General features: G+C 44.0%; 1 protein-coding gene across 1 annotated transcript in view; it reads left to right on the plus strand.

Annotated features, from left to right (window-relative positions):
* LOC135055126 (microsomal triglyceride transfer protein-like) overlaps positions 1-23,064 on the plus strand; it is a 294,511-nt gene that overhangs the window by 53,749 nt on the left and 217,698 nt on the right. The window contains exons 4-5 of the mRNA XM_063958806.1: positions 3,548-3,655; positions 8,158-8,274. Coding sequence (XP_063814876.1) covers positions 3,548-3,655; positions 8,158-8,274 — 225 coding nt within the window. The remainder of the gene's footprint in view (positions 1-3,547; positions 3,656-8,157; positions 8,275-23,064) is intronic.

Raw genomic sequence — 23,064 nt, forward strand, 5'->3', positions numbered from 1 at the left:
AAAGGAACATGGGATACATTTACAGGGCGTCTTATTTTTAACAAAAAAATCCTCTCCACATTTGTACGTTCGTAGTAAGTACCATGCACTTATATAAAGTTGCAATTGACACCTATAAGAGAAAAGCTCTGAACATTACACATTAACAAACCGCCTACTTGAAACATTTTTTTAATGCTAAGTGTGCAGAACAGGCTAGTGTGGAATTTTGTATGATGCTACCACAATTTAAAAATAATTGACCCTAATATAAATTAGGCTGTCACACACACACACACACACACACACACACACACACACACACAATCTAATATTTCATATTTTAGGCAAAGTGTATTCTTGTATTGGTTGATTGTTCTACTATCAGTTAACCAGAAAAGTAGATGGTGTATCCTGTCTGGCAGGGATGTAAGTACATACCAGGTGCCTGGAGGCAAAATCGATGGAGGTGGATAGAGGTGCCCCCCTGTCGGCGCATGCACAATTGCACAGGACTGGGAATTAACAGTCAGGGAACAGGGTGACACCATACTTACCTACTCTCCCGGAAGCTGCGGGAGGCTCCCGTTTTTTGGGGTAGCCCCCCCGCACCCCCGGAATAGTGGGCAGGTCTCCCGCATCCTGCTCGCATCTTAGTGATGCGAGCAGGATGGAGATAACCTCCCGCATTCGCGGGTCCGTCGAGTGGAGAAGGGGTTAAAATGACGCAAATCGCATCATTTTAGCCCCGCCCCCTTCCCGCGGACCCGCGAATCGCGGCATTTCCCGATGCAGGGGCGGGGCTTAGTGATATCACAGTCCGCCCCCTGCCCCCCGTAGACACCTGCTGTGTCTCCTCTCCGGGCTTCTCCCGGAGAGGAGACTTACAATGTAGGTAAGTATGGGGGACACTTGTGTAACTTACACCATAGACTCCCAGTCCTGCAGTCTGGGTGACACTCAGGCTTGGACTGGCCCACAGGGGTAGAGGGGAAACCACCTGTGGGCCCTACTGCCTGGGGGCCCACCTCCTGCTCTAAGGATCAGGTTCCAGACTGTGCACTTGAATTATACATCATACATATGTTACCTTATACTGTACTATGGTGTATTTTCTACAGTGCATTGCTGTTATTAATCTGTTATATTATCATACTTGCAGCAGTTGAATTTACTGTATATATTTATGAAGGGGCCCAGACGTTGCACTCTCTAATGGTTAGTCAAACCAAAGATGTGGCAGGACACCCCCCCCCCCCCCCCATGCGGACTGGCCACACCCCTAAACATGGGACCCTACCACTGCATTCCCCCGGTGGGCCCTACATGCCCCAGTCCGACACTGGTGACACTTGTGTAGTTTAGTGTACATCTATGTAACTTAGCTTATAGAGGGTACTCCCAGTCCTGCAGTCAGGGTGATAAAGGTCATAGAACCAATGAGACTGGGGTGGAGGACAGCAGAGAGCTGACTCTACAGTATATCCCAGGTCAGTGTGTGATTATGGTTACACCAGAGAGAGTGCCCACTTCAGAACTGTTACCTGGACGTGACTGACTCTATTGTTTCCGGTACTTCTGCCACAGCAGAGTCTGACTGTGGAGGATTTTCAAGTGACTACATTGAAGACCGTAAATACATTAGCTCTTTCTTGGGAGCTGATTCTGAGTCTGATGCAACCATGCCAGTTCTTCCTTCTTCCTAGCAATGTGAGAATATTCTCTTATATAGGCCCTCATTCCGAGTTGTTCGCTTGTTATTTTCCTTTGCATCGGTGCGATTTTCCGCTAACTGCGCATGCGCAATGTTCGCACTGCGGCTGCGTCAAGTAAATTTGCTAAGAAGTTTGGTATTTTACTCACGGCATTACAAGGTTTTTTCTTCGTTCTGGTGATTGGAGTGTGATTGACAGGAAGTGGGTGTTTCTGGGCGGAAACTGACCGTGTTATGGGTGTGTGTGAAAAAACGCTGCCGTTTCTGGGAAAAACGCAGGAGTGGCTGGAGAAACGGGGGAGTGTCTGGGCGAACGCTGGGTGTGTTTGTGACGTCAAACCAGGAACGAAACTGACTGAACTGATCGCAGTGGCAGAGTAAGTCTGGAGCTACTCAGAAACTGCTAAGAAATTTCTATTTGCAATTTTGAGAATCTTTCGTTCGCAATTCTGCTAAGCTAAGATTCACTAGTAGGCGGCGGCTTAGCTTGTGCACTGCTGCGAAAAGCGGCTTGCGAGCGAACAACTCGGAATGAGGGCCATAGTAAATATCCATGCAACTGCATGCCGTGCCCTACCTGGCCTGTAATGTGCCCTGTGCTGCCTCCGTCCTCTTTACACATAACATTGTGCACAGGGGAGTGGCCAGCCAGCACCTTGAAGTGCAGCATGGCATGGAATATCTAGAAGACTCTCCTATACATGGCAAGGTGTCTGCCTGTAGCCAGGGCTGCCATCAGAAATTGTGGGGCCCGGGACTGACAAAGTAGGTAGCCCCCCCTGCTCCCCTAAATCCTGTGCACATATGGAGCAACACTATATTAATGCCCCTTGCACCATATTAATCACACATATGCATACATACATACACACACACACACACACACACACACACACACACACAAACACTCATGCCCCCATACATACACACACACACACACACACACACACACACACACACACACACACACACACACACACACATTCTCTCTTATTCACACTCCTTGTCGTAGCAGGGCCTGGTCCTGTGTAGCCACGCCCCCTCCTTTCTGGTATCTCCGCCCCCCTTTTCGTGCCCGAGTTCTGACATTGTCACAGGAGGGGGGAGAGGATGCTGCAAACTTCAGTTTAAAATGACCCTCCCAAAATGGCCACCACCTCAAAGGAGACAGTTATTAAAGATACTAGAGGAGCCTCCTCTAGTATCTTTAATAACTGTGTCTTATGAGGCGGCGGCCATTTTGGGAGGGACGCTTACAATTAATGCTTCCAGCGTCCTCTCGCCCTCCTGTGACAATGTCAGATCTCGGGAACGAAAATGGGGCAGAGCTGCGGGCACACTGCGGTTGGCAGCATGAGTGGCCCGGGCCCACTCCTCTCTGTTAGAGAGGCCGGGCCCGGCACTATTGTGCCCACAGCACCCCCCTGATGGCGGGCCTGCCTGTAGCCATTGCAGGTACCCTGCTAGCCAGAAGACAGGGCCATGGGGCAGCAATGGTGCCGCCCACAATACCCTGCGCTCTATGCAGCTGCTCCTGTGACACACCCCTAGTTATGGCCCTGACATTTAATGTCTTATGACAGCTCTACTGGGCTTTCATAGGAGTAAGCAAGCCTCTGGGATTACTTCACTCCCACAGTGAAGTGGGCGATCTGCCCCCAGCTGCCTGATGTATTGTAGCACTGAGCAACGGGAGTTGGGGCAATGATGCAAGTAACCACACCATGCACCACCTCCTGCTCTTGTCCCCTGGTATCTCCTGGATTGTGTATTCTTAAAATGACTGCAACTAAGATATACAATAAGTGATTTCCTATTAGTTTCTGAGCAGACAGTTTTTTTTTTCTTTTTCAGGTGTTGAGCTTGTACAGCACAGGCGAGAAGGATAGCCAAGTTCTGGATTTAAAGAGGGGACTTGTCAGTCTGTTTCAGTTTCAGCCTCTTAATGGGACTCGTATAGAGGTAGGCGGTCTGAAATAGATTAGAAAAACTTTTTTTTTTAACGTTTTGGTTCTTGCAAATTAATAAGAGTTTAATTGCTAAATGATGTCTTTTCAAAGCCACCAATTGTCAGTGTGTAAAGTCTTCTGGTAAAAACATCAACGATCTGTGGATTTAGTAAATAAAAAAATAAACCCCAAAGTGCTATTATGAAGAAGTCCATCGTCATTACATGATAATTTGTACCTAAACCAGCCGGGATCCGGTCTGAAGGTCGACAATTTTTAGGTCGACCACTATAGGTCGACAGTCACTAGGTCGACAGGGTGGAAGGTCAACAGGGTTTCTAGGTCGACATGTGCTAGGTCACCAGGTCAAAAGGTCAACATGAATTTTTCACATTTTTTTCTTCTTTTTTTGAACTTTTTCATACTTACCGATCCACGTGGACAACGATTGGAATGGTAATCTGTGCCAAGCGAAACAGTAGCAGAGTGAGGCATTTTGCTGGAAGCATGGCGAGCAGACACAGTGCACTAATTGGGGTTCCCTGTCACTCTATGAAGAAAACGACACAACCCCCCAAAAAAACCTCATGTTGACCTTTTGACCCGTCGACCCACCACATGTCGACCTAGAAACCCTGTCGACCTACCATCCCTGTCGACCTAGTGACTGTCGATCAATAGTGGTCGACCTAAACATTGTCGACCTAGATACTGTGGATTTAATGATCCACACCCAACCAGCCACAGCCATGAGTCACATTTTTGTGTGCTGTTAACTCAAATGAGGTTTGCTTTGTATTAGAAATACAGGAGATCCATATATGGAAAGAACCATATTTATAAATATATAAGAAATCCGCTGCAGTCAGAAGCGCAACAATTAAAAACAAACAAACATGATTATATGTAATGTAGTCATTTATTTAAAAACAAGTTAAAATAGCAACAATTTATCAATAAAAACAAATGTCACATATAATAAATGTACCAGGTGTGCACTGGAAAGAATAGCAACATTTAACAACACTGCTAGAATGAACACTCATACATCTCTGCTGTTTGCTAGATACACACAGATTAGCAGTGCCAGTGATAGGGGTTCACTACGGCTGGCCGGCGGTCGGGCTCCCGGCGACCAGCATCCCGGCGCCGGGAGCCCGACCGCCGGCTTACCGACAGCTTGGCGAGCGCAAATGAGCCCCTTGCGGGCTCGCTGCGCTCGCCACGCTACGGGCACGGTGGCGCGCTACGCGCGCCACACTATTTTATTCTCCCTCTATGGGGGTCGTGGACCCCCACGAGGGAAAATAATTGTCGGTATTCCGGCTGTCGGGCTCCCGGCGCCGGTATACTGAGCGCCGGGAGCCCGACCGCCGGCAAACAGAAGACCACCCAGTGATAGCACCAAGAAGAATGGTCTTTCTGGCCAGGTGAATTACTATGGTAACTCGCCATATCTGCTGCTGGTCTCCCTTTCTGTTCTTTTAGCTGCAGTGTGTGTGGGAGTGAGTATCTCCTATATAATAGCCCAGATCTGTGACTCTGTGCCTGTGTGTGTAACACTGGCCGTGGTTAGGAGATCTCATTGGGATAGAAGCAGGTCTATCACATCCAGTCCACAGCTGATTGGGCGAGAAACGCTCTCCCACACAGGTTGCATCCAATGGGAGGCTCTGCCCTTTGTCTGCTGTGTGTTCCCAGAGCAGGGTTAACAATGGGGCTGATGGAGCTGCAGCTCCAGTCCCACACCCCAAAACAGGCCCACTGCATCTGCAGCAACATACCCTCCAACAATTTACACATAAACATTGCTACAATTGTTAGCGCCGGTGTCCCAATGCATCGAAATACAGGGAAGTACACGCACTAAATAAACTACAGCTCCCAGCAGCCCGTAGCACCAAAGCATTCTGCCCCTAAGGGCTGCTGGGAGCTGTAGTTTATTGAGTGCATCTTCTTCCCTGTAATGCCGCACGTTGGGAAACCTGCGCTAACAATAGTGACTGGCTGCTTGGCTGCTGTGCGAGTCTCTGGGAGAGCCACTGCCAAAGGGAGGACAGCAACTTAGCTGCTTCCAGGAGGAGAAGCAGGAGAAGCATTACCTGCCCCTCCCCCACTTGCAGCACATCCGCGGCACCCCCACACCCCCCCTCCACCACCCACGGTTGCTCTGGACCCCCTCCCCCACCCGCAGCACCGCCGCACCCACCTCTCCCCCACCCGTGGCACCACCGCACCCGCCCCTCCCCCACCCACGGCACCCCCGCAACCGCTCCTCCCCCACCCACGGTGGCTCCAGACCCGCTCCCACACCCGCGGCACCCAGACATCCGCCTCTCCCCCACCTGTGGCACCACCGCACCAGCCCCTCCCCCACCTGCGACACCCCCGCAAACTGCCCCTCCCCCACCCGTGGTACCCCCAGACCCCCTCCCCCATCTGCGTCTCCCCCGCACCCGCCAATCCCCCAACCACAGCACCTACTAGGTGATTCATCAGGCCCTGTGTGCGTTGTTCACGCCGTTGCAAGGGGCTACGACCCCTTAACCATTGCACGCCCTTTGTCCATGCAGTATTTAACCACTCACACAATTATGATTGGAGGTAATACTCCATATAATAAAGATATTGCATACCACAAGGGCATGCAGGGGTTAAGGGGGGCTTAGCCCCTTATGACGGTGTGAAGAGCACCCATAGGGCGCGATGAATCACCTAGTTTAGTATAATTAACTACTATATTGTTTTAGCTGTAAGCTTTTATTATTAAAAAAATGTATGAAGTGCAATTAAAGCCACAGCTAATTTGTATCACAGTATATACATGTACATAACTATAAAATCTGCAATGTCACCAATGCATTCCGTCCATTTTTGGGCTTTTTAACAGGGTTTAGGTTTTTGTTGCTCATTGTCTGGAGTTTATATAAACTTGTGCCACATTGAAAAAAAACATGGCTTCAGCATGCCACCATCAGCGCAGTGCACTCTCTGTAGCACAATGTGCTCTGGGTAAGGTCATTCTTAACACGCACGGTTGTCTACTGCAGACACCCGGAGCCACCTTCTTTGTACACGGTCTTGCAGTGACCTTCTATTTGTATCCTATGCATGGAGGGATAATAAATAGCGTAGCACCACTGTGCCCGCAAGGAGCTCTTTTGCGCTCGCCCCGCTGCCGGCATTCCGGCGGTCAGGATCCTGGCACCAGTATGCTGGGCGCCAGGATCCCAAGCGCTGGAATATCATAGTACACCCATAAATTTATTGTGCCATAGACTGGAAAGTTTAGCACCCAGTTTTACCTAATTATTTATTGTATGAAAAAATAGTTACTAAAGTAATATTAAAGAGGTAATTGTTTGTTTTTTAATACCACCGTGAATTAGATGCTATTATAAAGTGTTAAATATTGCATAATGCTATTGTGATCTCATTGAGAACAAAAGAAAAGTGTTCCTGTCTAATAATTTGTATGGAGTTTTAAAAGTGTATAATTATTGAGTCCATATTTACCTTGGATACATTCCCAAGTCTGCTTCAAGGATAAACAGCCTACTGTATCCTAGACGTGGGTGGAGGCACTATACTGAAACCTTCTCAATATAAAGGGTGATGATTAACTCCCCTCATAAGGAGGCACATAACAGGAGGTTACAACAGAATCTGATTAGTTGCAATGTACATCACCTCCAGTTGTCTGTTTTAGAAGCTTTAGAAAACCTAGCCGTTAGTGTTTTGTGTAGCTATATATGTTCAACAGTTGTGTCAGACAAGTTGATATGGTGCATGCTGGTCATTAAACTTGGGCATTTGTAACGGTGGGAGGAAGGTTAATGGGGGTATTTCTTGTACATTAGTTGTAAGTGTTTCCACATATATGCTGAATATTACTGTTATTGGCTGCCTTATCTTTCGAAGTATATGAACACATGTGCCTAGTACAACAGCCTATGGTGTATTACTAGAGGGTAAATACAGCTAGACGTCAGAATAGTGCTCACTGGATCACTATGAGGACAGTTACCATGCGCAGATCTCCGGGAAAATGGTGCGGCAGCCATTTTCCCGGAGATTTCTCTACTGTGCGTGCGCAGAACTCCGTGAAAATGGCTACTGGGCCATTTTCACAGAGTTTTAATACCGCTGTGAACGTCGCCCACGGGACTCCAGAGGGGTGAGTATTTAGAAAATGGGTGCAGCGTGTGCAGTGGGGGCTCCCTCTCGACTCAGGGGCTCGTGTGCGTTGCACACACTGCACCCATTATAGAAACGCCAGTGCCTCATACTGAGAGCAGTACAGTATAACTCAGCCTGAGTGGCTCCAAAACTGCCAAGTGGGCCATACATGGTGCTGATTCAGCACTGCTGATAAATATGTGCCCCTAAGAAACTCGTCCACAAGCTACTGTACATAGTGGAAAAGTTCAGTTTGGCTTCTGATACCATTCATTGAAAGCATTATACTGTATTTGCTGTTCATTAATAAATGTTCTATGTGTGCATGTGTTTCAGGACGATGTTTCAGGGAGGTGTCAAGTAACTTACAATGTATCCAATGATTTCATCAATAAGACAAAAGACTTGAACAGCTGCATGAACTCTCCATTTGGCTATGAAGCGGATCACAAGGTAAGTACTTAATTATTGGTTCTGTGGTAGCAAAGTCAAAGCTAAATGACAAGTAATAAACATGAACACAAATCTGTTTCCATTCTTGAATACTTAGAATTTTTTATAGGATTTTTCTATTCAATTTCTTCACCAAGAGGAGGCACTATTGCTATTAAAGTACAGGTTGAGTATCCCATATCCATATATTCCGAAATAGGAATTTTTTGAGCTAAAGTGAGATAGTGAAACCTTTTGTTTTCTGATGGCTCAATGTACACAAACTTTGTTTAATACACACAGTTATTAAAAAATATTGTATTAAATGACCTTCAGGCTGTGTGTATAAGGTGTATATGAAACATACAGTAAATGAATTGTGTAAATGTACACAGACTTTGTTTAATGCACAAACTTATAAAAAATATTCAGGCTTCAGGCTGTGTTTATAAGGTGTATATGAAACATAAATGCATTCTGTGCTTAGATTTGGGTCCCATCACCATGATCTCATTATGGCATGCAATTATTCCAAAATACGGAAAAATCTGATATCCAAAATACTTCTGGTCCCAAGCATTTTGGATATGGGATACTCAACCTGTATAATGAAATACTTCCCTTCTACAGGCCAGACACACTCAGGTGCTGATGTACATTGGTAAGGTCCAAACTGGTATTTGTTGCACTGTGCCTGCGCACACACAAAAAATCTTAAGCTCCTTTTCCTATGTAAATTGAGACACATTTTGGGCTTTCTGTACATCTTCTTCTGAGGCAGAATAGGCAGTGGATGAGGCGTGTAGGCATTGGTTGCCTACAGTAGCAGCCTGTTCAATCGGGTTGGGTACAGGTGACCAGTGGGATCCCAAGCGCCACAGGTTGTATTCCCACTCTATGGGTGTCATGGACACCCACGAGTGGGAGTAGTCCCTGTTAGTCGTCGTGCCGACTGAAGGGATCTAGAGGGTCCAGGATGTAGCCGTCGGTATTGTGACCAGTGGCCCCCTGACCGCCGGTCACATAACTACATCCTGGTCAATCATGTGTGTCCAATGAAGACCCACATGCGCCTATCAGGAAACGTATAGCTTATGAGTGAGAGACTATTGGTGTAATCGGCAGCTGCTTTTGATTTGGATGGCTTTTTATGTCTTATTTATTTGATATTTGCAAATGGTCTGTAGCACTAAATCAAATTCTCATTGTTTTATGTTTGTTCACTTGAAACTAATTAATTAGTGCTTTACTGTTATTTGCACCTTTTTGTTTCACATTTTTTTACATTTAAATACAAAATACTATTTATCAATGACCATTTCCACACACAGTTACATGTTCTTATCTGTGTGATACTTCAATAAAGAACTGTATTGTGTGCAAATTGTGTAGTGAAACTTTAGTATTTACTGCTACCACTGAATTCATTGCATATAAAATACCACTGTTCTCCCCTGGTGTCAGTGGAGTATCTATAATGGGCGCAGTGTATGCAGTGCACACAGGCCCCTGAGAGCAGAGGGGCCCTCACTGCTCGCCCTGCACCCATATGTTGAATCCTTAACTCTCTGGAGTCTTGCGGCAGTTACAATGACTCAGCACTAGGTGGCGGCATTTTGTGCATGCACAGTAGGGGAAATTGCTGGGAAAATGGCCACCACGCCATTTTCCCAGAGACCTCTGCACTGGCCTAGTGCTCAGAGTCACTGTCAATGCTGCTGCTTAATCTGGTACATTATCATGCATGCACTAGCAGTATTTACTATATATATTACTAGATGGAGTACCCGGCGTTGCCCGGGATTTTAAGAACGTTTGTTGACAAAAATGAATGAATGAATGGAGAAGTGGACCAGTGAAGAAGATGTCCAAAGCAATCAATCAACTTCTAACTATTATTATATAGAATGTTCTTGATAAATGCAACTGCGAATCTGATTAGCTGCTATGGACAACTTCTCCACTGATCCACTTCTCCATTCTTTTTACTGCTTCATACAGTACATCAACCCCTAAATTCCCTTAAACACAATGGTACACACACATACATACATACATACATACATACATACATACATACATACATACATACAAGGGTTAAGTTTGTCAGAATCCAACAGTTTTTGGAGTGTGGGAGGAAATGGTGAGAATATATATACTTCAAACGGATAGGGGGAATTGAACTTGTGGATCATGTGTTGTGTGAGACAGCAATACTAATGGCTATGTCATTATGTTGTCCTAAAGTATTTTTTATGAACTCAATAGTATATTTTTAATAGACCATAGCAAAAATAAATCTACTATACTAAGAAAGCACTGTAAAATAATAAATATAGGTATATCTCTTATTGTTAATGCCCCTGTACATTGCACTGTCAAGCAAAATCTGCAGCCAATTTTATGTTACCCCTGATAACCTTGAACTTTATTTTATTACATACTTTTCAAAAAACCTTACTCTGGGGACATGCTGGACTGTTTTCCTGCCAAAGGACTTCACTGAAAAAGCTCATATTGTTCACACACATACAGTATTAAATGTGCTCATGGGTGAAATAAGCACAGTTAAGGTTCTGAAATACAGATTTTAAACCAATGCTTTACACTTCCAATGCTGCAATTACAGATCAACTCAACTCAATTCAGCAAATTCTATAACAGTTTTTTCATTAGTGTTTTCCCACCAGTAAAAGTAAATTTCAATTAGAAACTACAAGTTAGATATTACTGACACCACTATACTTTGCTTACTACTGGCCTTCAGAACCAATGCAAACACTACAGAAAAAGCTCACAGTTAATGCACATGGGTGTGGTATATTTATTATATCGACAGCTACAATGTTTATGAACGTTATGTTGACATGGTCGTAGTCAACACTGATTTTACTGTAATTTCAACCAAGGGGGAGATGTACTAACTACTAAGCAGTTATAAGACAAGAGAAGTGAGCCAGTGGAGAAGTTGCACATGGCAACTAATCAGCTGCTCTGTATAATTTATTTTTATAGTATGCAAATGCTAAATGTTACTTCACTGGGCAACTTCTCCACTGGCTCACTTCGCCACTCTTTTCACTGCTTAGTACATCTCCCCAAAGTATTTTTTTTTTAAATCAAGTAATTTTTATGAAATTTCAAAAAACATAAGTTAAAAATGACAAACAAAAATACATCATTGTGACAAAGTATCAGAAAATCAGACCACAAATGTAAAATGCTTGGCTGCAGACATATATCAATAATCAATTTAACGAGCATGGCCCTCAACCCTCATGTGCTTATCCTTCTCTTAGTTAAACCATCTTTGATGGCACCAAATTCCTTGGTTTTCTGCCACCCGATACTTATGTCAGTGTCATCTGCTGCTGCAGCTATGTTTATTTTGCAGACAGAGAGGGGGGGTGCTTCCCCCCCCCCCTGTTATCCCCTCAGCACACTAAAAATAATTACCTGTAACCATACCTGAACCTATATGGTAATAGAATTTCAGAGAATTGGTCACACGTTTGCAAAGACATGTTTAGCTGCTGAGCTTCTCCGATATCAGTAGTCCTAACACTACATAATAGCAGTGCTTACATAGGGCCATGTAATTTATCTACAGTAGGCCTCATGATAAAGGCTCATACTAAAACACATACAGAGAGCTTACTTACCCAGGAGCCACCTCCAGGATCTCCAATTAGCACTACAAGGAACAGCATGCCTTCCAAATACTGCTCCCATTCAATGCCTTTCTAATTATCTCCAGGAATGATAGAGCAACTGCCACTGTTTGTCTACTATGTTTATTTACCCTGCAGACTTGGACTGGCACATAGGAGTACAGGGGAAACCACCAGTGGTCCCCACTGCTTGGGGCCCACCCTCACAATAATACTTTATACATATGTTACATTATACTGCACAGGACTATGGTGTATTTTCTACAGTGCATTGTTGTTATTAATCTGGTACATTATCATGCATGCACTAGCAGTATTTACTATATATATTACTAGATGGAGTACCCGGCGTTGCCCGGGATTTTAATAATGTTTGTTGACAAAAATTAATTTAAATATTAAACACACAGTATAAATAACATAGTATAAAAAAGCATGGAAAATGTTATACACATCAATAAAATGATAACCCAATGTGCTGCTGGGGGACCGTGCTACTTCCACTATATAACTCTGTGTGTAGTGGTGATAGGAGTGTTTAACCTCCACAGAGTTTGTTCGAAGATTTTAAGTCAGATGTGTACCAAGTTTGGTGTAAATTGCTCCAGGCCTTCCACAATTATGCTGTCTGCTGACATACTCTGTGCTGCTGACCCACCCCTAGGGGTGCCAGGGGTGTCTGACCCCCATAGTGTTTGTTTCCAGAGTGTAAGTCATATGTGTACCAAGTTTGTTGTAAATTGCTACAGGCATTCCAGAGTTATGCTGTCTGCTGAAATACTCAGTGCTGCTGGCTCACCCCTAAGGGTGCTGGGGGTGTCTTCCTCCCACAGTGTTTGTTGGCAGATTGGAAGGCATATGTGTACCATTTTTTGAGTACATGGGTCCAGCAATTCCGGAGTTATGCTTTCTCCTGATATACTCTGTGCTGCTGTCTGCCCCCTAGGGGTGCTAAGGATTTCAAATTGTTTTAGTTGCGTCCGCTATGTTTTAATACGCTTGTATGTGAAATTTCATGATCTTCGCTTGTAAACTGTGGATTTGTATAGAAAAACAGACAGAAGGACAGAATGACAGATTTTCATTTTTATATACAGGTTGAGTATCCCTTATCCAAAGTGCTTGGGACCAGAGGTATTTTGGATATGGGATTTTTCCGTATTTTGGAATAATTGCATACCATAATGAGATATCATGGTGATGGGACCCAAGTCTAAGCACAGAATGCATTTATGTTTCATATACACCTTATACACACAGCCTGCAGGTAATTTTAGCCAATATTTTGAATAACTTTGTGCATTAAACAAAGTGTGTGTACATTCACACAGTTCATTTATGTTTCATGTACACCTTATACACACAGCCTAAAGGTCATTTAATACATTATTTTTAATAATTTGTGTATTAAACAAACTTTGTGTACATTGAGCCATCAGAAAACAAAGGTTTCACTATCTCTGTTCTACTCCAAACATTCCGTATTTCGGAATATTCCGTATTTCGGAATATTTGGATATGGGATACTCAACCTGTAGTAGATTTATCAAGGGGCCTAGACCATGCACTAATGGTTAGCCAAGCCTCTACCACTGCATTTCCCTGGTGGGCCCTTCATGCCCCCAATTCCACACTGTTACCCTGTACTTGACCTATATTGTCTTCAACTGTAAGTCACTATTTTCCTGTTTTGATTATTTGTTTATGTGCTCTGTAACTGGGGATCCCTTGTGGCACAATATAAAAAAGAGCAATAGTAGTTGTAGTAATAATAATAATAATAATAATAATAATAATAAAAAAAGAGAACAACAATAATAAAGGCAAGAGACGATTCAAAGTACTGTGCACAAAAGAAACATACAAATACAAAGAAACTTTTTAATAAAAAAGTAGAAAAAAGACATGTACATGCGCATAAATACACAAATAAATAAAATAAAGCGTTTGGGAGTCGTATCAAACCTAAAGCTTAGGCTCTACATTAGGGATCCAAATGATTATCAACATGTTTGCCCAGTCTGAATCAACGTCTTTTAATGGTAATTCTATCCCTAACGCTAACCCTGAAAGCAACCTAATGCTAAAAAGATCCTTATGGTAACCCTAAACCTAAGACCAATGGAAATGTCATATCATGACAATGTCGATATTTTGCAGGTGCTTACATTAATTATATTAACATTTGAACCATGTTGACAGCAATGTTGATCTTCCGCTCTTAAATATTCTGAGTGTCGGCATTTTAAACGGAAACACAGGGCTTGACTCATAGGTGCATGCAGTTTCATGTGCAGCTGTGATTTCTTACACACCGTACTAAAATATGCTAATAGCTCAGACTGCCTGCGTCTCACCTATGGAGCTGGGGTGTCTCCAGCTCATAATGAAATTAACAGTGGCAGACACCCCAATAAATTAGTTATTCTTTCTAGCCACCTCCTACCCATTACCTCCCCCAAATGCTGTCTACTTGTCACTTACTTTGTGCATAAATGCTTTGTGCATTTGCCGTTACTAATCCATCGCCACATATGTGCATTATGGCTTTGGGGCACACGCAGCAGCTAAACCTTTTTACATTGTATCAACCTTTGAATTAGGTCCATAATGACTATATACCATATACATGGCTGAACCACTATTCAAGACAATGCAATTTGTCATTCACTAGGAACCAGTGACATCCATTGGGCACTTTATTACCAAATATTCAGGATTACGTTGATATTGCATCTTAATAAATAATAGGCATCAAAAATGGCTACCTCTATTGTGTGTAGGTATACCTCCCAAAAGTCCTGCTTTTGGCAGGATAATTCTGATTTTGGAGGATTGTGCTGGAGTCCCGAGATCGGAAAGGTTGTCCTGATTTATGTGAGGTGGTGGTGGGGGTGGGGGTGGTGAGGTAGTCGCTGGGAGGTATCGCTGAGGATTTCTTGTACAAGTGCCTGCTGGGGTTTGTCTCGATTTGCATCTGTCAAGTGTTGGGTATTTATAGTGTAGGTGGCAGTCCATCTTTAAGAATCTGCTCTGAAGAAAATGTGAGGGCATCTGCAGGCTTTTTTTTTTTAGTAATACTGCAATACATGTTTTATGCATGCAGAAAAGAGTTATGGACAAAAAATGTAAATATATATATATATATATATATATATATATATATAAAAACACATCTTTAGCAGTTCTTCTGGCGTTAAAATGTAATGTTCTAAACAGCAAGTATATAATCATTTACTTTTTTAGCATCTAGTGACTCATAAGTTATCCTCTTGAGTTGAGTCTCTTCTGGTCTTTCATTATTGTACTTATATTTTCTAGAAATCATTACTTTAGCATAACTGTGCCAGATGACTTTTGATTTATTTTTACACTATCAAGCTTAGTTGGTGGTCTCATTCCAGAGTCACTATCAGTGGCTCACCTTTGGAACTCTCTTTGGTCTAGTCTGAAGGGTCAGGGCAAACTGACAGGTGAAGTCCAGGACTTGCGTCACTGGTTTCGTAACGTTCTCATTCAAGGCAGCCATCCAAAATGTTCTTCTGGCTCTAGTCTGATTATGAGTACTTTCCAGCTTTTTATGAGAACATTCTAACTATATTATACACTCAGAGAAATTAGTGGGAATCATGTAAAAAACGGGGCAATAAAAATGAAATTTAAAATTACCTGATTTTTTTTAAAATAGTTTTGGCTTATATTTGTGACTTGTGCTTTGTACCTGAGCTGTGATATAGAAGTGTGTATATAGTCCTGCAATTACTATTTACAAGTCTCATCTATGCCCCAAACAAGTGAACAAGGGAATCAAACCTCATGTTCAGAAATATGATTCTCTACTGAGTAATATTGTAGTGATATGTTTCATCTAGAACTGAGCTGTCCTGCAACCATCATTATAATAGGCGGGACTGCCTCTGCTAAAGCAGTGACTGCTTACCGCTTTACTACCCATTTCAAGTAACAAGAGGCTTAATAAGTTGAAACTGCTTTCACTACTGTAAATGATGATGATAGTAATGTAAGTTATATAGCACTTTTCTCCAAATGTGAAAGGGGTCAAGCCAATGAGGTGTTAGTTGCCGCTTTCTCTGCAAATTCACATTGTGAATTCATTTTGCAATCCAATTAGAAACTCACATTTAACCAGGCACAGTAAACTCACATTTATTCTTTCACACCTCACTCAGGGGCAGATGTATTAAGCCTGGAGAAGTGATAAAGCAGTGATAAATGGAAGGCAATAACGCACCAGCCAATCATCTCCTAACTGTCAATTTACATATTGGAGCCGATTGGCTCATGATGTTGCCCCTTGATCAGCAGAACAGTGCAATATTCGGTACCAGTATTGTACTGTTCTGCTGATAAAGGGGCAACGTCAGAGAGAGACTGCACCTGTACCCTGCCCAGTGGAAGGTAGACACGTGGAAACAGCGAGAAGGTTTTGAAAGGTTGTGGTATGGGGGCCCTTAATGTGATTTGCGAAGAAAAGGAGCACACTGGCAATCACCACCTATCCTTGAAAAAGAATCCAGCAGGATTTGAAACGCATTGGATTATCGTGGGAGCAGACACAGAAGCATGAAAAAGTCCCACCAGCGTCTGAAGTCACCGGAAAGCCGATGTCCGAACTTTCGGTAAAAAATACACAGTGCTCGGAGCGGTAATCGGACCACCTCTGAATTAGGGTAAGCTAGGGATAGCTCTTTGAAACAGAACACTTACCATACTTACCAAGTGTCTGAAAGCTCCAACAGCATCGGAAAGGGGCTGTAAACATTGACTGTTTTTAAAAGATTTTTTTTACCTTTTTTTTCCTGCATTGCACTTATCTAAAACCTTTCTTTACCTTCCCTCCTTTTTTTTTCCTCATTTATTTTATTTTCCATTTTTATATTTCATTTTTTATTTATTTTATTTCTTTATTATTTTACCACTCCACTCCACTCCACTCCACTTGTACTTACACACAGTGCTTGGTTATATATTCATAACTGACCAGATCTCGTGATTAGCAGCTTACCACAAGCGCAGCAAGCTATTAATCATTTTTACCATTTAACTTTGTTTAAAAATCTCTAGAACTTTCTTTGTGACCACTGATGCTGCATTCAGATCGCAAATGCCGGATCCTACCCGGTAAGAGAAACGTGTACTTACCGGGTGGGATCCGGCATTTGCGCTCTGTTGCTGGCTTTCCGACCTGGCAATATACCGGGTCAGTTGCCATAGCAGCGGGGGGCGCAGCAGCAGCAGGGGCGGGGGTGGAGGCGGCGCCGGGAGATGAGCTCATCTCCTGCGCCGCCTCTGCCTATGCTGTGAATGGGAGCCGTGTCGCATCGGAACGGCTCCCATTCACACTGATGTGACACGGCTCCCATTCACACTGCGCCTGACCCGGTAATCAACCCGGTAATAACCCTTCTTTTTTACTGGGTTGAATTACCGGGTCAGGCGACCCGCTAATTCACCAAAGGACCTTTCACATCACACACGGACCCGTTTCGACACGGCAATATGCCGTGTCGATACCGGGTTTTTAGTGCAATGTGAAAGTGGTATTATAGTCTTCTGTATGATTCTGCAAATGAAATTGACATTTTTATGGGGTCCAGGAAGGTTGCCCCACTTTTTCTTGCACTTCTCACACATCACATATGGCTGACAATTTGCAAACCCCTGCTGCAAGTACCAAGAATAAACATTTTTAATTGGCTTGGAGAATTCTTGTGAGCACGCATTTGTGCGAATGTCTGCTCGTTTCATGAATCAACTCACATCTAATTGGATTAACCCAAAGTGTTTTACATTTGCCTGTACAACACAAAATACAAAATAATCTTAACAAGGGACATTAGTGAAATGTTGGTGTAAACATTCAAAATTGGGTGTAATGGGGCTGGTTGGTTAATAATCGAGCAGCTGCATTTTGTACCATCTGCAAGCGGTGCAATTCTTTTGCTGGGAGACCAAGGTAGATGGGAATGCAGTAGTCTAAGATTATGATACAAATGCATGTATGACTTTAGGTAGATCTTCTGAGGGTATTAAGTGCTTGATTCTAGCTGTGCTCCTCAGAAAAAATGAGGATTTAATTGAGGCTGATACCTGATGTTTGAGTGTCAAGCCACTATCCAGGACAACATCAAGCTTCTGCACATGTTCATTGTTTTGTAATTCTGTACCCCCAAGCGTAAGTCCTTTTGGTTGGCTAGGAGCCCTCCCTCTTCACCTGGCCAGCAATCGGTTTTTATACGTTACGGAGATACTGATCACTTTAGCTCCCTCACGATCTACGTCTGCCCTTGATACGGATCGCTGCACTGCACTTACACTGAAATTCATACGGCAGTAGAATCAGTACACTACGTTTGTATTAGTGCAGCGCATCCAAAACGGCTATAACACAAAGATTCAGACCACCGCATACACTGAGGTGCTTTTGAAAGCGAGCCCTTAGCGGCGGGAACTACTCGTATACTTATTTATTTTGCGCTGCCTACTACCGGCTAACAATTACCAGGACACCAGGAGACTTCACCCCATCAGTACAAAACCTCCGAGGACGCTCTGATACGGCGCTAAGATCATCCAGCTCAAAGTACACATTACCTGAATGCAATAGATACATAATATCCGTGGGCATTTAGACTTGCAACAAAATTACCAATGGCGTGAAATATTGTATCTGCTAAATGCAACTATCATAACTTATCCAAATAATCTTATTACAGAGGCTAAAAACGAAACTTTAACAAGTTCATCAACTCTATTAATTTTTACTCACTGTATTAATGCCAGCCTAATTAGTGATTTAAAAGGATTAATTACATAGATTCAGTTTTTAAAATATTATTTCTGTATTTGTCGTTTTATTGATACTAGTATATACATGATTGTATGTTTAATTTATGCATTTTTTCTTTTAATTAAATGATTAACTAATTTAAATCATCAGCTTTTGGTTATATCCTTTGTGAGATTGACCCCATGAGCACCGCTATTTTTAGCCTTTGTTCAAATGTAATTTTATTAGGGATAAACACTGTCCCTTTATAGAGGCGAACGTGGGCTCATTACCTCTCAATTTGTTAATAAAGGTTCGATTTTCTATTAACTCAAGGTATAGAATGAAAAAGCAATTTTAAAGACATAGGCGCTTCAAAAGTTGTTTTATTTGTCTTTTGGTTGGCTATGTTGCAATCTTGTCCTTTGACCTATCATAATCAGAATTCAATCACAGCCAACTGGCACTCATCCACTCCTGGATTTCAGTTAAACAGCCATTTAGGGTTGTTATTGGGTTCTCCGTATCCGGGACAAAGAACAGGTACAGTCATGGATCCGTTGCATAGCAGTGGTAGAACAGGCCATTATGTCTGATTTTTTCCCCCAGTGGTAGCATGTGCATATACTGCAAAAAGCTGATGGTGCAGAATTTCTATATAGAACTGCTGAAACTCCACTACATGAAATCCCTATATTTCATCAATGCTTTCTCTACCTTGATGGATCCCCCAGACTAGTAGATCCTAGCAGTATCCTCACTGATAATGTGGAAAAAAATAGGATTTTGGTTACCTACTGGCAAATCCTTTTCTCGTAGTCCGTACAGAATGCTGGGGTCCACATTAGTACCATGGGGTATAGACGGGTCCACCAGGAGCCATTGGCACTTTGAGTTTGAGAGTGTGGGCTGGCTCCTCCCTCTATGCCCCTCCTACCAGACTCAGTCTACAAACTGTGCCCGAGGAGACGGACATCTTCGAGAGAAGGATTTAACACAGATAGTGGTGAGATTCATACCAGCTCACACATACAAGTCACATCAAGCTAACTTAGCTTGTAAACTCAGCAATCGCTGAAAACATTACTTACCAAGTAACAATGCAGTACTTAACTAAAACAAAGTAGTACTGAACCAGATAACCATTGCAGGAAAACAAAGCGCTGGGCGGTCACCCAGCATCCTCTACGGACTACGAGAAAAGTATTTACTGGTAGGTAACCAAAATCCTATTTTCTCTTACGTCCTAGAGGATGCTGGGGTCCACATTAGTACAGTGGGGATGTACCAAAGCTCCCAGAACGGGAGGGAGAGCGCGGAGGCTCCTGCAGAACTGATTGACTGAACTTCAGGTCCTCAGAGGCCAAAGTATCGAACTTGTAGAACTTTGCAAACGTGTTCGACCCAGACCAAGTTACAGCTCGCAAAGTTGTAACGCCGAGACACCCCGGGCAGCCGCCCAGGAAAACCCCACATTACGGGTAGAGTGGGCCTTGTCAGACGTAGGACGCGGCAAGCCTGCCGTAGAATATGCATGCTGGATAGTGAACCTGATCCAGCGAGAGATCACCTGCTTAGAAGCAGGACACCCAATTTTCTTGGGATCATACAGGACGAACAGAGAGTCCAATTTCCTGTGACGAGCAGTCCTCTTCACATATATTTTCAGAGCCCTTACAACGTCCAAGGACTTTGATGTAATTGAGGTGTCAGTAGGTACCACAATAGGTTGGTTGATATGAAATTCTGACACAACCTTCGGAAGAAACTGCTGACGTGTCCGGAGCTCGGCTCTATCTTCGTGGAAGATCAAGTATGGGCTTTTACATGATAAAGCTCCCAATTCCGACACACGTCTAGCAGAAGCTAAAGCCAACAAAGTGACCGCTTTCCACGTAATAAATTTTACTTCCACCTCCTGTAGAGGCTCAAACCAGTCTGACTGGAGGAACTGCAACACCACGTTAAGGTCCCAAGGCGCCGTAGGCTGTATAAAGGGAGGTTGGATGTGCAGAACTCCCTTCAAAAAAGTGTGAGCCTCAGGGAGGGCAGCCAATTGTTTTTGGAAGAAAATGGATAGGGCCGAAATCTGGACCTTCACAGATCCCAACTTTAGGCCCATATCCACACCACCTTTTAAGGAGAGGAGAAAACGTCCCAGTTGAAACTCCACCGCAGGAAACTCCTTGGACTCACACCAAGATACATATTTTTTCAAAATTCGATGGTAATGTTTAGACGTTACTCCTTTCCTAGCCTGTATCAGGGTAGGAATAACCTTTTTCAGAATGCCCTTCCGAGCTAGTATTAGGCGTTCAACTTCCATGCCGTCAAATGTAGCCGCGGTAAGTCAAGTGGCAAGTGCCAAGTGGCAGTTTCTCATTAGCTGGCAGTCCGGGAGCCCTGAATGGTGCACAATCGGCGCCATATTCAAAGTACGGCGGCTTCTGGTCACTGTATGAGCTCTTCCCTGGGTGAGGCATGCTAGGGGAATCGGAGCAGCTCACCCAGGGCCGGCCCGACCATTATGCGGCGTATGCAGCTGCATATAGCACTGCACTGTGCAGGGCACCACCGCTGCCATTTGTTAGCCACGGATGTCCGGCTCCTTCACGGGAGGAGCAGTGGCGTTAAGTCCGTCGCGCCCCTATTCTCCTGGCTGGGGGCAGCAGCAGCCTCTTTACACAGCAGCCGTTACAAGCGGCTGGGAGTCACTGAGACTCACTCACACACCTCTGTACCAGCCCACAGCCAGGAGAGCGCCATACACAGCCCACCCAGTGACTGCTCCCCGCACACAAAGCCAAGCAAAGTCACCACCCCCATGTGCCAGCATGTTGGACCTTAGGACCGAGGAGCAGATCGCCAGCTGCATGAGCCTGGTCTCAGGAAAAGGATCATCCTGGCAACGGCTATAGTAAGAGTGGCAGTGCCCACACAGCACCCCTCTTCACTCTGACTGGCACTCTCCCTTCTCTCTGTACCTGCAATTTTGTTTCCTAAATTCTAGCCTCTTCTTTTTTCATTCACAATTTCAATGTGTGTCTGTGTGTATATTGTATGTGATCTTCTCTCCCTCCTTTTTCACAGCACACCTCCACTTCTCTCTTCTTTATGAATAGTTGCCTTATTGCTTCACCTGAACTGGATAGTGAAGCAGGCTTGCAGATTTTGAATGAATTCAAGTAAATGCTAGTAGCTCCAAAAGCAATAATCATAGGGTGGGCAGTATACTGTAGCTGGTTAGCTGCCTGTGGGACATCTGTTGCAGCCACTGTGCAGGGCCATAGTAGTAGGGATAGGCGTGCTGCTTGCTTGTATAATCCTACTGTGTGGTGTAATATTAACGACAAGCAATGTACTCAGGTATGTGTGCTGAGCAATCTATCACAGACCGCCCAGCACCCATCGCTCCCCCTGATCAGCACAGCGCGATGTGTCCTTGGACAGGGGGAGGGGGCTCACTTTCCATAGTGCTGAAGTGAGTGAGCTGCTAGATTGAACCTGTCAAAGTTACATGTGTTATATACATTTTCTGCTGCGGGGTACACTGGGCTCCACAAGGATAGACATAGGGGGTGTATAGTAGGATCTTGGGGGGGGGGGGGGTAATTCCAAGTTGATCGCAGCAGGAAATTTATTAGCAGTTGGACAAAACCATGTGCACTGCAGGGGGGCAGATATAACATTTGCAGAGAGAGTTAGATTTGGGTGGGTTATTTTGTTTCTGTGCAGGGTAAATACTGGCTGCTTTATTTTTACACTGCAATTTAGATTGCAGATTGAACTCACCACACCCAAATCTATCTCTCTGCACATGTTACATCTGCCCCCCCCCCCCGCAGTGCACATGGGCCCTCATTCCGAGTTGTTCGCTCGTTATTTTCCTTCACATCGGTGCGATTTTCCGCTAACTGCGCATGCGCAATGTTTGCACTGCGGCTGCGTCAAGTAAATTTGCTAAGAAGTTTGGTATTTTACTCACGGCATTACGAGGTTTTTTCTTCCTTCTGGTGATCGGAGTGTGATTGACAGGAAGTGGGTGTTTCTGGCCGGAAACTGGCCGTTTTATGGGTGTGTGTGAAAAAACGCTGCAGTTTCTGGGAAAAACGCGGGAGTGGCTGGAGAAACGGGGGAGTGTTTGGGCGAACGCTGGGTGTGTTTGTGACGTCAAACCAGGAACGAAACTGACTGAACTGATCGCAGTGGCAGAGTAAGTCTCGAGCTACTCAGAAACTGCTAAGAAATGTCTATTCACAATTTTGCAAATCTTTCGTTCGCAATTCTGCTAAGCTAAGATTCACTCCCAGAGGGCGGCGGCTTAGCGTGTGCACTGCTGCGAAAAGCGGC

Source organism: Pseudophryne corroboree, chromosome 3, assembly GCF_028390025.1.
Source record: "Pseudophryne corroboree isolate aPseCor3 chromosome 3, aPseCor3.hap2, whole genome shotgun sequence".
Classification (NCBI taxonomy): Eukaryota; Metazoa; Chordata; class Amphibia; order Anura; family Myobatrachidae; genus Pseudophryne; species Pseudophryne corroboree.